This window comes from Alligator mississippiensis, chromosome 11 (assembly GCF_030867095.1).
Source record: "Alligator mississippiensis isolate rAllMis1 chromosome 11, rAllMis1, whole genome shotgun sequence".
Taxonomy (NCBI): domain Eukaryota; kingdom Metazoa; phylum Chordata; order Crocodylia; family Alligatoridae; genus Alligator; species Alligator mississippiensis.
In genome coordinates, this window is record NC_081834.1 from 43,937,221 (window position 1) to 43,952,604 (window position 15,384).

The window sequence follows — 15,384 nt, forward strand, 5'->3', positions numbered from 1 at the left end:
AAGAGAATCATGGTTGTAAGCTTTCAAGCTGTAGGGGGGACTTAACTGCAAAGAAACTCGCACAATGTGCACATGGTGTGCCCATCGGGATGTGTGGGTGAATATACCCTGCTTCCAATAACGATGCCCAGTTTCTCCTTTTCTCCTGGGAGCCACGAATCCTCCCCTCCCACCCCCAAGGTTTCTCTCCTCCTTAACCCTCAAGGAGATAGGCACAAAACAACTTTGAATTGTGGGTCACCAAAAGGGTTAAAAAATGGAAGGCACGGGATTAAAAAAAGAGAACAAACTCTCCAAGCAGACCAGTATTTGATTGGATTAAAAAAAGTGTATTGGACGTCCAATACTAAATAATAAACATGAAGTTATTAAAAAAAGCCATAGAGTATACAGCAAATACTACAGAAAAGCAAAAAAAAATTGTACAGAAAGGTAGAAGTCTACAGCAGTCCTCAAAATTCGCCTACATCAGAATCATAAAACAATATACAGGGTTTTTCTTCTTTTTTTTTCCTCCAAATCTCTCTGAAGGAAGCTGCCACTTCACAGCTTAACTAGGACACTACAAGATACACAATGTTCCAAATTTAAAATCACAGGATATGTAAGAAAACGTAGCGTTAAAATGTGAAAAAGTGCAATACAGATTGTACACTGACTTGAATAAATGTTTTTTCTTTTTTAGTTTAACCTTAAAAAACCAACTTTGAACAGTTGTTTTATCATTAAAAATATTCCCCGCTCCCCAACTTCAATGGCAATATTAACATTCATGGTGTTATACATAAGTAGTAATATTCACAAAAACCCACCAGCTAAGAATACTGAGTACATGATGGCATTCTTTGGGTATAGGTAAGAAACAAAGGAAAATGCACGTACACCCACTGCCAGGAGAGTGTGGGTGATCTGTTAATTAAAAGTAAATTCAGTAGCTTATTTTGTCCTGAATTGTATTGATTAAAGGTTTAAACAACTATTTTTCAGGTGGCCCAGGGTGTTCAAATGTTGCACTTTTCACTGATCCCTCCCCCTCGGCCCTCCTGCCCAGATAATAAATAACACCAGCAAATCTGCTAGACATGGCAACACACAAGGAGTCCAGGAAAAGAAAGGAAGTCAAATTCCAAGCAAGTCTCAACTAGCTGTACTTTCCAGAGTTATTCACTGGTTCCTCTCTCCCTTAGCATTAAGGACCAAAAACTGGCCCAGGGGTCAGCTTAGGGATAAAAGATCAATAAACTCAGTCTTATCCCTTTCTTTATTAAATAAATCTGACTTATTTTGTGTTAAATGTTCTAAGAGGCATGTCTCCCAGAGAGCCAGGCAGTCTTCTGACCGAATGCCAGAAGAACTTTTAAGCTTTACCTCTTTCATCATTAATTTAAGCCTTCAAGATCATCCATACAACTGCTTAGGCAGAATAGATTTGATACATAAAAAGCATCGGTATATTCATTCTTGTTTGCCTCTCTTCTTAAAACCAAACACATGCATATCAACTCCTTGGGCAGCTAGTATTTTACACTACTGATGCCAATCATCATTTCAGGGCATGGCCGAACCAAGCAGGCCTACAAAGAGAAAACAACCAACCAGAACAGCTCTCCTCATTTGGGAGCTCCCTTTTAATTTCCCTCCCTCCTAGACAGATGTGTGAACAGCACCTGAGTCACTAACACTGATTTCTTTTTTCAAATGTTTTTAAAAGTGTAAAAAAATACATTTTGCCTCGATTGCAGCTGTACATTTAGGATTCTTTTCAAAGCCTTGTTTGAATGGCCTGGGACAGTGAAACCACATGCATTGACCCAACTGACAGGTCCTACAGGTGGGGTTTTAGTGTTTCCAAAGGCAAGAAGTACTGCTGGATTAGAACAGGTCCACCTTTCTCTGCTTTAGGAGATCCAGATAAATTAAACCCCAGATTTAAGCACCATAGCAGCAGAGAAAAGTGCTGTGCAAAGTGTGCACTGCTGACTGCTGTAAGTTCGAAGAGCTGAACTAATGCTCAGATTGCGCTTCAAAATTTTAAGATCTATATGGCCTTTAAATTATAGTCATAAAACAAAGAAAGCACTGTTGCCAAAATAAGACCTAGTGCCCTTAAACATAAAGAAAACTTCATAGGAGGAACAACAGTCTGCCCCCAATGGTTCTAAATGACACCGTATGTGTTTAAGTTACACGGAAGGACATCACAGAAGATGCTGTCATTTTTGTCAGTCTTCAGGTCAACAAATAAAGACTGGAAAACAACAATAATGAACTTCTCACTGGCTCCCCACCCCCCTTCCCCAGCTACTTCCCCATCTCCCCTCCCACCCCCCCAAATATTGAAACTGCACAAAAAGCGACAAACAAGTCTTTGAATGTTACATTTCAATTCAAACAGACTGGTAATCTCACAGTGATGAGAGGAGAGAGTCAGGCTTTTAATAATTATAATATAAAAATAATAAAAAAGCTTACAAATAGCAATGCAGAATCCCAAAAGGCTATGGATTAACTGCTGGAAGGGGATGTAATTATACGCAGGATAAAAAAAAAAAAAGAACAAAACAGAACAACCCACGCTGGCAATGAATTTCCATATACAATAGAACAAGCAGTCAAACGTCAGGCTAGGCTGTGGAAAACAACAAAGTTCTTTTTTTTTTTTTTCAGAGTACACTTTTTTTTCTTTTTATAAAAAAAAGATAAAATAAAAACACACAAATAAAATTGTACATAAATGCAAATGTCCAACACTGAAAAGGCAGGGCAATCACACCACTGAGACAAAACCTGACCAGAAAAAGAATGCAAAGTCTGATTTTTTTTTTTATTTTCTTTCCGTTTGTCTGGATAATAGATTTCAGCTTGATCTGTCCCATCCTGCATGGTCTCAGCAGGCAAATGGAATTCAACTTGGCAATGACTTCATTTTAGGACAAGGACGAGAAAGGTCATCTATTTAACTGGCATTAGCATTTAATGCACTGGTTGGTTTGTTTGTACTGTGTGTGTGTTCTCATGTTCTGTCCTTCTCTTGCTCTGTACAATTCCTTGTGTTCCAAGGCTGAGTCCCAAAACTTGTAAAACTGGATTTGGAGTCATGTCCTGGTGAAGGTGGTCATGCGGTAGTGATGGCATTAAGGTCCTTCATCAGTCCTTCCAGGTGGGCCATCTCTTTGGTCAGCTCATCCGGTTCATAGTTCTGCAGGAGATTTAACAGGGTTACTGGACAAGATGAGCTGCCCTTCTTTAAGGAGAAGGGAAATGGGCAGTGGGAGAAAGCACAGTCTATGACTATGTAGAATATGACTCTGAATCACAAATAAGCAAAGCCAAGTTTAGAGATGGGTAACTGAACACACAAGCAGAAACAAATCATTTGTTAAATGTCAGAAAGTTATGAAATTGATTCATATGTTCATTGGTTTTTAGGCCAGATGGCATCAATGAAAATCTAGGGTGAGCTCATGTGTAACACAGACAATGGGATTTCCCTGAATTAATTCTGGATTCAGCTTCAATAGCTCTTCTCGACCTAGATCATCTCTCTTTTACAAAAGTATCCAATCACAGAAAAGCGGAGCTAGAAAGGACTTCTGGAGGTCATCAGGTCCAACCCCTTGGTTCAAGGCAAGAACTTCCCTATCTATACCATCCCACACAAGTACTTGTCCAACTTACTCCTACAGCCACACAAATAACCCTGTCACACAACTACAAGGGACATTACCCCCAAAAAGCAGGAACACCCTAATCTGCCACAGGCAAAACATGGGGATGATGGCACTCAGTGCCCCACCACTGCAAGGGCTGTTAAAATACACTCGAGAGATCCAAGGAAGAGGGTCATACCCTAACTACAAAATCCCCACCCTCAGCTGCAGCCAACATCCAGTATGCTCCTGAGGAAGGTAAAAAACCCCCACCCTCTAGCACCTGCAGCAACAAGGGGGGGGGGGGGGGGGAAGGTCCTTCCCAGACCCATGTGGCCACCAGCAAAGCACAGGAAAAACCAAACCTCCTCCACTTTGTTCTGCAACCTGGGGACATCAAAGACCACACATCACACCTGCTTTCTGTTATCCTTTCCTCTCCATAAACTTATCTCAGCAGCTTTAATTTTCTTTTGTAACTAAACTTGCAAACATTCAGGGATAAAGAAAGGACCCTTGATAGGTGGTATTAATGGTTAATTAACCACGCTTCTTTATTTCTAGTTTAAATCCATCTGATTTCAACTTCCAGGCAGTGGCTTTCATTGTACCAGCGTCTGCTAGGCTGAAGGGTCCTCTTAGCAAATTTCTGTTCCCTAGGTAGGTACTTATAGACCGTGATACTGAACATCCCCATTGATAAGCTAAATAGATTGAGCTCTTTGGATCTGTCGCTACCCTTTTTCCAGTCCTTTAACCTCTCTTGTGACTCCTCTTTGAACACTTTCCAATTTTTCCACTTTGAAGTGTGGGTACCACAACTGGGCAAAATGTTCCAGCAGCATTTGTATCAGAGCCAAACAAACATGTAATATAACCTCTGTACTCTCACTCAATACTAATTTGTGTATAAATCCAATAACCTATTTCTAAGCACCTGGAGGACAGCAAAGTGATCAGGAACAGCTAACGTGCATTTGTGAAGAGTGAGTCATGCTTAACCAACCTGATTTCCTTCTATGATAAGGTGATGGACTTTGTGGCTCTGGGGGGGATGCAATACACTTCAACTGCAGCAAGGACCAGAAATAACTGTCTCAAGTTGAAACAAGGGAAATATAGTTTCAATATTTGAAATAACTTTCTGATGATGAAGAAGTGATAGCTAATAACTGGAACAGGCCACCTAAGAGGTTGTAGAATCTCCTCCACTCCAGGTTTTAACAGCAGGTTAGCCAAGCACTTGGTTGGGTTGGCTGGACAGGGATTCAGGTGATTACCTACCATAAAGTCCAAGTCTTTTTCAGAGTCATTACAGTCCCCCCATGCTGTAAACAAGCTTAAATTCTTTCTCCCTAGATGCAGTGCATTACTTTCAACTGTGCTGAAATCCATACTGCTTGCACACATCCAAGTGACCTACTGGTGACCTGCCTTCTGCGTTGTTTAATGTTCCCCTCATTTTTGTGTCATCTGTAAATTTTAATGGTACAAAAAATGGTCCTCAGAGAACTTTAATAGACAGGCACTTAGTCAATGGCGAGTCCTTGCTTCTAATTACATTTGAGAACTATCGTTTAACCAGTTTTTAATTTTTTAGTGTGACACTGGTTTTGCATTATGCTGCTTTCTATGAAGATATCATGTTGTACCAACTCAAAGGACTTACTGAAGTCTGTTATATCAACAGTACTCCCTTTATCAACCAACCTCATAAACCATCAAGTTAGTTTGATGACCCATTATCCACAAATGCATCTTGATTGGCATTAACTATATCACCCCCCTTTAAATCTCCAATAATTGAATTTTGTATCAGCTGAAAGGACAATGAACAGAGTAAAACAGCGGTGGGCAAAGGGGTACAAGAATCAAGCACAGGAACAAAACATATTAAAACATGTAGAATTCAAAGCAAGACAGGATGAATTAGCAACATGCATGTGAAAAAGGAAAAAACAGAGGGGAAAAAGGAAAGAGAGAAGAAAACAGAAATACTTCAGTTTAAGCCAGCATTTCCTGTACCCAGTAACATTTTAATAGTAAAGCAAATGTAATCATTCTAAGTGCTGTGGTACCTTCAACTGCAAAGGATTTTAAGCCAACGCTTTCACAGTTGCATACCTAAAGTTAGACTCCTCACTTTGAAAAAACTGCCTGATTTCAAAGGTGCTGAACACCTGCAGTTCCCATAGACTTCAGCAGAAGCTGAAGTTACACAAACCCTCTGAAAGTCAGACCAATTTCAGTAGGAGCCTAAAGATGAATTTGAGGGTCACAAATTTAAACACTCTGGCTTTAATCCTAATCTTTCATTTGTCTATTGGACACTTGGGACACTTTATATTTGGGATGAAACTTTGTAGCAAGATGTGAGACTATAACTGCATGACTTCTATTAAGTTCAATGAAAGCACACAGACAAACCCAGGCACAACCTGCTCACAGAACATGCGTCAGGAAATGAAATGCTAATGTGAGCACAATCACAGTGTGGCTGTACAGTACAGATAACAGCACTTGGTAGGGGATATCACTCTAGAAAGCAGTTCTTCTGCAAATACAGAAGTCTAAGAACAATCTTCTCTTCTTCTGCCCCTCCTTTCATTATGACAGGCTTGGGGAAACCAGAGCCTCGGGTAGCTCCTCCTTCTCTTTAAGTAAGCATGATCATTACCCCCACATTCTGGTAACAGAGTTTTGGTTAACTGGTATTTGAACATTTTCAGCCTCTGCTCATTAGGCCGTTGACAGCTGAATGATACCAAAGTAGCTCACATGCTCGGCTCTAAGTTACTATAATTCCCATAGGGAACATCAAGACAGATTCATCATGGTTTGATTAAGTGCTGGCAAAGAAAGCTATTGGCAGTGAAGATACTTACACTTTCCGAATCCTCAAGCATTCGAGTGGTCTCCTGCACATCAGGGGCACTGGGGACTATCACTGGCATTGGAGGTCGAGTTCTTCCTAAAGTCCCAATCGATGCAGTCTTCACCGAGTGAACTGGATGGTTGGAAGCTTAAAAAAAAGCTGCCATGGTTAACCTCTCTTCCTGTCTAGGCAGGGAGACAGCACAGCATACTGCCATTTGCCACTGGAATGCCAGAATGACGGCTATAACTTACAGAGAATGATCTTGGAAGTGATAAGATGAAAAGAGGTCTGAGAACGCAAACATTTGCCAGAGGGTTAGAATTAATTAATTAATGGAAGTTGAGTATCATTATGAATTACCCAAATATTCAAAATAAGAGGTCTTCAAAATTACATTAGTGAAATACAGTCTAGTTGGCTCTCTCACTGAGTTTCACTCTATCCTTTCTCCATGTACAGGATGTGAACTGAAACTCTAGGTTTCCTCTGCTATTTATTCCCCCCACTCACCTTGCTGGGACAGTAATGGTGTGCTTGGCAAGGCAGGGTCATATGTGGAACTGCTGGGTGGAACTGCTGGCACTGCAAAGCTCTTCAGAGGGTGAGAGGGACGGACATGGGCAGTAGGGAGGTTTTGACTTGAATCCTCCTCTTGTGCACTGGCCAGATATGATCCTGTGGCACTGTCTGGATCTTGATGGTCAGCACAGGTCTGAGATGAGGAAGCTGGCATTGTGTCTGTGCTAGGTGTGTTTCGAACAGATTCTACAATGAGAAAGTAAAATTGGGACTTATTCTCTTTGATGGAAGATTTTTCTTTCTTCATTGACCAAGACAACTGAACTTTTTCTTTCACACAGCATCCCAGTTGTACATATCCCTGCTCTGGTCCCAGTGGACAAGTTCTTTTTCCTCAGCAACCTGCTTAGAAGCTTGGGAGTTAATTCACACACGAACGGTACAATTATAACCCGATGGCATACTGTGCAACTGCTCTGCTTTAAGACATATGCTCATAACAATTCCCAGTGACAAAAAAAACTCAGCCCCCCACAAAAAAACCCACAGCTGTCTATGACAGAGCAGGCTTGAGCATCAAATAGTATCAGAGCAGGCTTGAGCATCAAAGCGGCACATGGTTAACCAGATGATTTGTTATCCCACCATTATGTGGTGCTGCAATGTCTCTGCAGCTCATTGCAGGAAAACAAAAAACATGAGGGGGGAGACAAAGCCTCCAATAATTCAGCTGTAGCTCTGGATTGTGATACTGGTCTGGGTATTTCTTTTTCTAAAACCTTAATGTCAAAAAATATGCAGTTCCATCCATCTTTACAGATGACCTAGAGGGACCTTTTCTCAATGAAATGGCCAAAGAAATGATCTCTCCATACTTTTTCTACTGCCACTTGAGCGCTTCACTTTTAACTGTATTACTTTGCCTAAGTAATGTGACAAAACATTTAGAGCTTTTGCTATCCAAGTGGTGACCAGCCCCTTTTATAGTATTCGCTTCAGAACATAACAACAAAAGGAAAGGCTAAGCAATGGGCATGCCATGTCATCCTACAACAATAATGCATGGCCAGCAGTCTTTGGTTAGGTAATAAAAGGGCATATGATGCAAATTCTTAGTTCTAATTTAAAACTAGAATATTTCCTAACTTCAGAATTATACAGGGCTATATAATGCTCCCGTTAGTGTGATATATGGGCAAATGATTATGCTGCTTCAAGAAATATGAATACTGGGACTGTACACAAGAAAAGATTTTTGATTGCAAGAGATGCCATTCCCATCATCACTTGAAGGGCATAAAAACAAGTAGCATTGCTCCACCTACATATTAACATCCTCCTGCTATGTTTGAAGCTTTGCCTATCAACAACTAAGACATTCCAAAAAAATAGTGTTGCTTGTGGTACCTCAGTTAGGATTCAGAACCTGACAGACTAGAGAGGCACTTTCATCTTAAGATGTTAACTAATTGTCATTCCTCCAGCATGCACAACAATGCTGTTGCTTAGATATTTCTCACAGTGCTGGCTAGCTTAGTCAGCCTACTGCAAACAACTGTACTTGCACACAATTGTACTTCAAGCCTGAACGCAGTCTGTAGAAAATGTCAAGATTATATGCATATTTCAGAAAGAAAAACTAACATTCAGCTCTCAAAAGCACAGGTTCAATGTTTGCCCCCTCCTGCTGTTTAAATGAAACTAACCAGGAAAGTTATTAGTTTTTTTTAATGCAAATTAAATGGAAACTAGATGTTTCAGATCTTAGAGACACCATATTATATGACTTCTACTATGCAAATTCATATTTATACACATTATAAGGCATTCTTTTAAAAGGACACTAACAAATATCCCAGGCCCAATGTTCATTATGTGCAAAATTCAGATGCTTGGCTAAAAAACTTTCTAAATAACAAGAGATTTGTACATTTTTAACAAGTCCCTCAATTGCTCAAAAATAAAATATCATTCTCTTCTTGAGTCTTCATTAGCAATGAAGTAGCAAACACTGTTTCCAGAGTTGGTTCACACTGCTGAAGCAGTTGCAGTTATGCACAGCACATTTTTTTTTACAAGGATAAGGTGTCATGCCAGTTGAAGTTGTAGCTGCCAAACAAAAACACCAGACATTAATTTTAGGTTAATTCAAAATAAGGAGAATTGTTGTCTAATAAATGGAAAAGAAAAAGTTATCCACTGGACTAAGGCAAGTTATTTCACAGTAAAATCACAAGAGACCGAGCAAAGCAAACTATTAAATGACTAGAGTGTGCCCCTCAAAGCTCCGCTTTCCCCCACACGTTGTATGAATGGCTCCCCTTTCATAAGACAGCTGTCTGATCATTTCTCACCTGTAGAATTGGCCCTGTCTGAATGGGACATGGACGTGCCAATCGGCCATGGGTTGACCTGATGATGAAGATAGCTGCGAGTTGGAGAAGCGAGGCTGCCGGAGTGGAAATGATGGTGAGGGTTATCAAGTGAATGGATGGGATGAGCACTAATCACAGCTGTGAATGAATACAAGACAGAAAAAATGCTTAACATACAGACAAGCATGCACACAAAGAAATGTACTGCATCCCTCCCTTCTCCCCCAGAGGTGCAGTACCAGATAGGAAGCCGTGTATCAGACTGAGAGGAATACCAAGAGGACTCTATCAAATTCCCCACTCACCCCCCTCCTTCCCCATCCCACACACTAATAATTGATAAGAAAAAGAGAAACAAAAATGAAGACAGCTCTTTTCAATCATTTTTCTTATGCTGATAATCCATCTCTCTTGGAGACCTGCTTTCCTTGAAAGGCCTCTGCTACTCTTGAGAAAATTAAAGCATCCTCCCTTTAGAGCTTTCACTTCACACTCTAGACTGTAAACTTTAGACCTAATAAGAAGAATATAAACATGAGCTGAAATTGGGAAAACCATTTCAGGCTGAGAGAATTTAATTTCCCAGTGAGTGCAAACAAATATGAAATACGGTCTCTCTGCTTAATTAAATAATGCTAGACAGATGGTGACAAGCATGGGGTAAGACACAAAAGATTTGCTCGTGCCCTCTGCTCAGAATTAGCAGTTTTTATTTAACATATTCAAACTGGAGGCCTTTTTTCTTCTCTCATTTTTCTTTCTACTTGAGGGGCATGAACATTCATATTGCTCAAGATACCAGCGTTGGTCGTGCATTCTTCCCAGATTGTTCTGGTAACAGTAACAGAGGCAAGGCTTTTTCTAATGCCAGCTCATGCTACACTATGAGATTCAGGGGACTGACTTTCACAGGATGTAGTTCTTTTGGCAGACTCCAACACTGGACTGATCATGAAATGGGAAAAAAGGTAGGTGTAGGTACAGAACACAGGAAGAGATGCTGAAGGCCACAGCTTATTCTACCCTAAGAACAACCGAGCTGCAGTTGGTTGCTTTCTTGAATTTGAAGGTCCCCAAATATACTGCCTCAAACTCTGCCATACACCACATGAATCCATAATCATTTAAAGCAGTTAGTATACTCAGGGCTTGCTGTCTGTCTTCATTCAATTTTGCATTCAAAATAGTTATAAAGACATATGTATTGCCAGGTTGCTCCGTTTCTACCCATCCGTTCTACCCAACAGTCTATCAATGGGAGAGAGGATGTGACTAGATCTAGAGAGGCATTATACTATATTTTCTCACATACAACAGGCACCTTTCACCTTTCCCTCCCCCCCCATTTAAAATCAGCACCCCAAAAGGGCACGTATTTTAACAGGGAAGCTGTTTTCTTCACTGGTAAAGAAGCAAGCCTGGGGACACTGGCCATGCTGTGCAGCTGCCAAGATGTCAGAGTCCTTCGTTAGCCCTCTTACACCCATAACTATTAGTTGGGTACTGTAGCTTGTGCCCAAAGCACTAAGTGACCTGCTGGTACTATTTTGATGAGGCTTGTGAAAACAACAATTCATTTACAGGAACTTATATAAAGAACTAGTTACAGGAAAGAATTATGTCTTGGTCCTGCTTTTGCAAGGGTTTGAGGCCTAGCCTTATGGGGCATGGGTAAGTTCTTCTGTGAACACCAGGAACCTCCTGGTGCCACACTTTCTGGACACTATGCTGCCAGGAGGACTTACTCAATGTCACACAGTCAGCTATGACTCTGGAAACAATCTTTTTTGATTGTGTTTTATTTGGGGTGTGCTGCATGCATGAAAATATGGTATTCAGAGATTTGCAATTCTTGGGTGTAATCAAGTTTTCTCTCAGGAAATTGCCTCTACAGACGGGGCTAGACTCAGAGTGGTAGTCAGAGTGGGGCACAACCCAGAATACCCGCAAGAGGGGAGTGGGGCAGGACCTGGAGCAGCTGGGGGGGGGGGGGGGGGCGGGAAGTGGGGCAGGACCAGGAGTGGCGGGGAGACACACACACACACACACACATCCTCCTCCCACCCCTGTCACTCATGACAGGCATTTTGCTAGTATTACACAGAACCAGCTATACATTTTCAATATTTCAAGTTGAAGAGAACTGCCCCCTTCCCCCCATATGTACAGCTTCAGCCTCTTTCAAAGAGAGTAAATGTGTGTTATAATGTATAATATAATACAGTTCATCAAGATTTTTGCATTACGTAAGTATCTGCCAAACAACAATTCAAAACTCCTTTGCTTTTTCCAAATCCCAGCGGGAAAAAAGGGGGATTGCAGTGTTTCCTGAAGATTAGCCAATGCTAATGGTAAGGATCTGATGACCAAACAAGGTACATGACCTGTTTTGTGGGACAATTCCAGAGAACATTGTCAGAGGATCATAGAGAAATAGCGCCGGGCAGGATCTCCACAGGTCACCTAGTCCGATCCAGTGCTGAAGGCAGGATCATCCCTATCCAAACCATCCTGTGCAAATCCATAATCTGACCTTTTAGTAAAAAGCTGTCAACCCTGACACAACACAAGACATAAAACCCTAAACTGCCACAGGTAAAGCAGAGGGACCAGCCTGGCAGCCAATGTTCTGCATCTGTAAAGCTTGTCAATATATACTCAAGACATCCCAAACAGAGGGCCACACCTCCGCTACAGAGGAAGGCAAAACCTCCCACAAAACCCCCCGCAGTCCATACCAATTGGACTACGGGGTAAAATTCCTTCCTGACCCCAAATATGGCAATTAGTCTGACCCCGAGCGGAGGGGCACGGCCCTCTAGCCAGGGACCTCCAACTTTAAATCCCAGCAGACCCCAGTCAAAATCCCCAGTTTTGGGATTAGGACTGAGACGTCACAAGCCATTGCCTGTTTATGCTGAACTCAGTCTACTTTGAGTATCAATTTATCAGGTTTCCAGACTTAAACAGCCTACAGCTTTATAGGTTAAAAAGCAACATCTTAAGTGAACATGCAGTATAAGAAAAACATTGGGCAGACACTGATTTCAAGAACCCTAAATGGCTACATGATGAAACAGATAAACAGTTCTCAAACTGCTGAAAAAGGGGTGTGACCCAGTAAAAATGGCACTGCGCTTCCTGATAGTCTTTTTAAAATGTCTCTTCTCAGATGGCAAAGCAAAGGAGCCTAAAAGATTTTTTGCTATACAACATTTCTGTAATATGAGTTTCATGGAACCATACTCTTCCCACAAATTATTCCCAAATTGAATAGTATTTTATAGTTGCCCTAATGTATTATTTATAGAGATTACTAACTACATTCAAAAGATAGAGAAGAGGAGCTCTGATGACACAGATGTCTAGACTCCCTGATGGGACGGACCCTGTATATCACGGGTGTCAAACATATGGCCTGAGGGCTGAGTACAGCCTCCACGGCCAGGTCACCCAGCCCACAGCCTTGATATGAGGGACTTTGCTGTGGCTGTAGGCAAGTACTGGGTAAGAGTTGGGGTGCTAGAGCCTCAGCAAAACTACAGGAAGGTGCCTGGCACTGTAGCCTATTCCAATGGCAGCAGCCATGCGTCCAGGATGTCAGGCCTCTTCCCTTTGGGTCCTGGACTGGAAGTGCAGGAAAGGTCTGTGGGCCCAATCTGGTCCATAGGGTTGGCCCTGCACCATTCTTCTGGCCCAGGGGGCCAGCTGAGTTTGACACCTCTGCTATATATCATCTCTATGATACCTACAGAGGAACAGTGCCAGTTAGGGTTGTTCTCTTTCATAATCCGCAGCAGCAAAAGTTTGATGCAACAAGGAGGTGGTTTCAAAAGGAGGAGGAGGGTAAAGTACTAGTGATACCATCCCAGGGATGGAATACGAAATGGTCCTCTTTGGGCTTTGCAATGCTTTCCTGAAAAGAAGCTGCCTGCACCATGAAGATATCCTCAAGGATAGATATGTTTGCCTCTTCTCACAAAATACAAACACTTATTCTTGCGGTAAATTCCAAACGTAAAGGACTTCTCCTATACAACGCAGGAGAAACTTGAATTGCAGGCTCAGAGCTGTCCCTGTCGCATTATTGCTACCACAACTCATGTAAAATGTTTAAAAGCAAAAAAAAAGTCAAGTCTCAGCCTACTGGAATATTTCACTGACTATAAAAACAGAATCCTAACAGGTGGAAGTGCTCATAAACTGAACAGAAATCTAAGTAAAACACAAAGTCATTGTAACAATCTGAAAGATGCCCTTGAAGCACAGGAAGACATTTACATATCTCCTTGACATTCAGTACACTGTGTTACCCTGACACAGAGACAGCTGTATCTATGGCAGGTAAGAACTCAACCACAGACAAATGCAGTTAAACTTTCTGGGCAAGCATGCATCTGAAGTGGAATAAAAAACCCCGTAATCTGTTCAAGTGAACAGCATGTCCAATCTCAGAAAAGGACGTATCAATGCCAGATTCAATGTTACTTGCAAAGATCATGTCCATGCTCATTTATTTCTGCCAACATTGTCATGTTGACCTGGCAACTATCTACACAGAGAATTGGACTCTGCAACCTCCCTGGAATAATTACTGCATCTATACCCATCAGTGTCAGACCCTAGTCATTCAATCATCTGCACTATGCTATAAGCTTGATCATGTAAGATGCTGAGCATCCTCTGTGCCCCGTGAATTAAATGAGAGTGGAGGGCCCTCTCTTGAGTACTTGCTGTCTGGTGCTCTGCACGTTTCAGAATTTGGCCTTTTCTGCCTTTATTTGTAGATGCTCTTGGCTCCATGCTGAAGGACTATTTTTCTTTGGAAAAAAAAATCTATTCTCAATATCAAGAAAGAACAAGGGAATAAAACTACTAGGGTCTGAATTTCAGGGGTAATGTAAGTCTGAAGCCTTTAAATGCTTCTTATAACACATGGCATAGGGCAGAAGAGTTTTCAGATACAAGACTCAAGAAGCTCTTCATTAAGCATATACATTTAATAGCTCACACAATTTTATTGATAGCTATGCTAATCAAACCCTGCCCTAGTATCTCCTCCACTCTTTCCCCATTAGAGGTAAAGCACTAATTGGAGCTTTTGTTCTTTTTTTAAACTAATTGGTCATCCTTAGAATTGGTAAATTGGTAATAATGGAACATAATACAAACAAACAGTAGGCTACAACATTCAGAAACTAAACTTTTCATGTCGTCACGCTATCTAGAAAAGCAAAGAGGGGCAAGAAAACCAAACATGGGAGAGCTCATAGTTATCTATTTTTAGGCAAATAAAAAAAAGCAATAAAATGCTGAACTGTAGAAAAAAAGAACCAGCCTTTAAAACATTTCTCAAAACATCTGAGCACTTGCTTATGAGATTAATTATCTGGATGTAGAGATATATGTAAATGTAATGTCTACGCTCTGATTAGGCAGGTGCTGTGAAATTTAACCTCCCAGTTCTGTCAATACACATGCACCTTCAGCCTTCCCATTTGATGCCTAACCTTGCTCTGCCCTTGATCAGACACTGCTTGGGGTGCTGAGCTGCAGTAGTGTAACACACAGGAGGGGGGTGACAAAAGCAGCAGCCCTGGGCGCTCCCTTTGGTGGGGAAGGGAGGCATGAAAACAGCAACTGCCATCTGTACTACGTCAGCTGGCATTGCCCCATGAGCCGCAGCTGCCCAGGGTGCAAAGCTGCCCCGCTATGCCTCTGCTGAGTTGTGCTTGATAAAAGCACATGGTAGCTTTTGTGAAAAAGAAAAATATCTAGGAAGACCAACATAATCCCCTATTTATTTTTACTCAAGACTAAGACAATGGCTCAGGTCAATGTCCTTAAGGACGGAAGCCAAGTACTGTGTCCATTTTCCCTTTCCTCTCAAAGAGGCTTTTTTGAACGGCAAACACTGTTTGATAAAGGAATTGAGCCTTAAAATAGTCCAGAAAAAAAAGGA

General features: G+C 41.4%; 1 protein-coding gene across 4 annotated transcripts in view; it reads right to left on the reverse strand.

Moving 5' to 3' along the window:
- Window positions 1-308: 308 nt before the first annotated feature.
- NEO1 (neogenin 1) overlaps window positions 309-15,384 on the reverse strand; it is a 395,751-nt gene continuing 380,675 nt past the window's right edge. For 3 of the 4 annotated variants that reach the window (XM_059714916.1, XM_059714914.1, XM_059714915.1), the window contains exons 25-28: window positions 9,402-9,560; window positions 7,039-7,293; window positions 6,536-6,672; window positions 309-3,199 (exon numbers count right to left, since the gene is read on the reverse strand). In XM_059714916.1, coding sequence (XP_059570899.1) covers window positions 3,116-3,199; window positions 6,536-6,672; window positions 7,039-7,293; window positions 9,402-9,560 — 635 coding nt within the window. In that variant the 3' untranslated portion in view covers window positions 309-3,115. Of the gene's footprint in view, window positions 3,200-6,535; window positions 6,673-7,038; window positions 7,294-8,757; window positions 9,157-9,401; window positions 9,561-15,384 lie in introns of those variants that run through there. The other variant, XM_059714917.1, reaches the window with a different exon arrangement.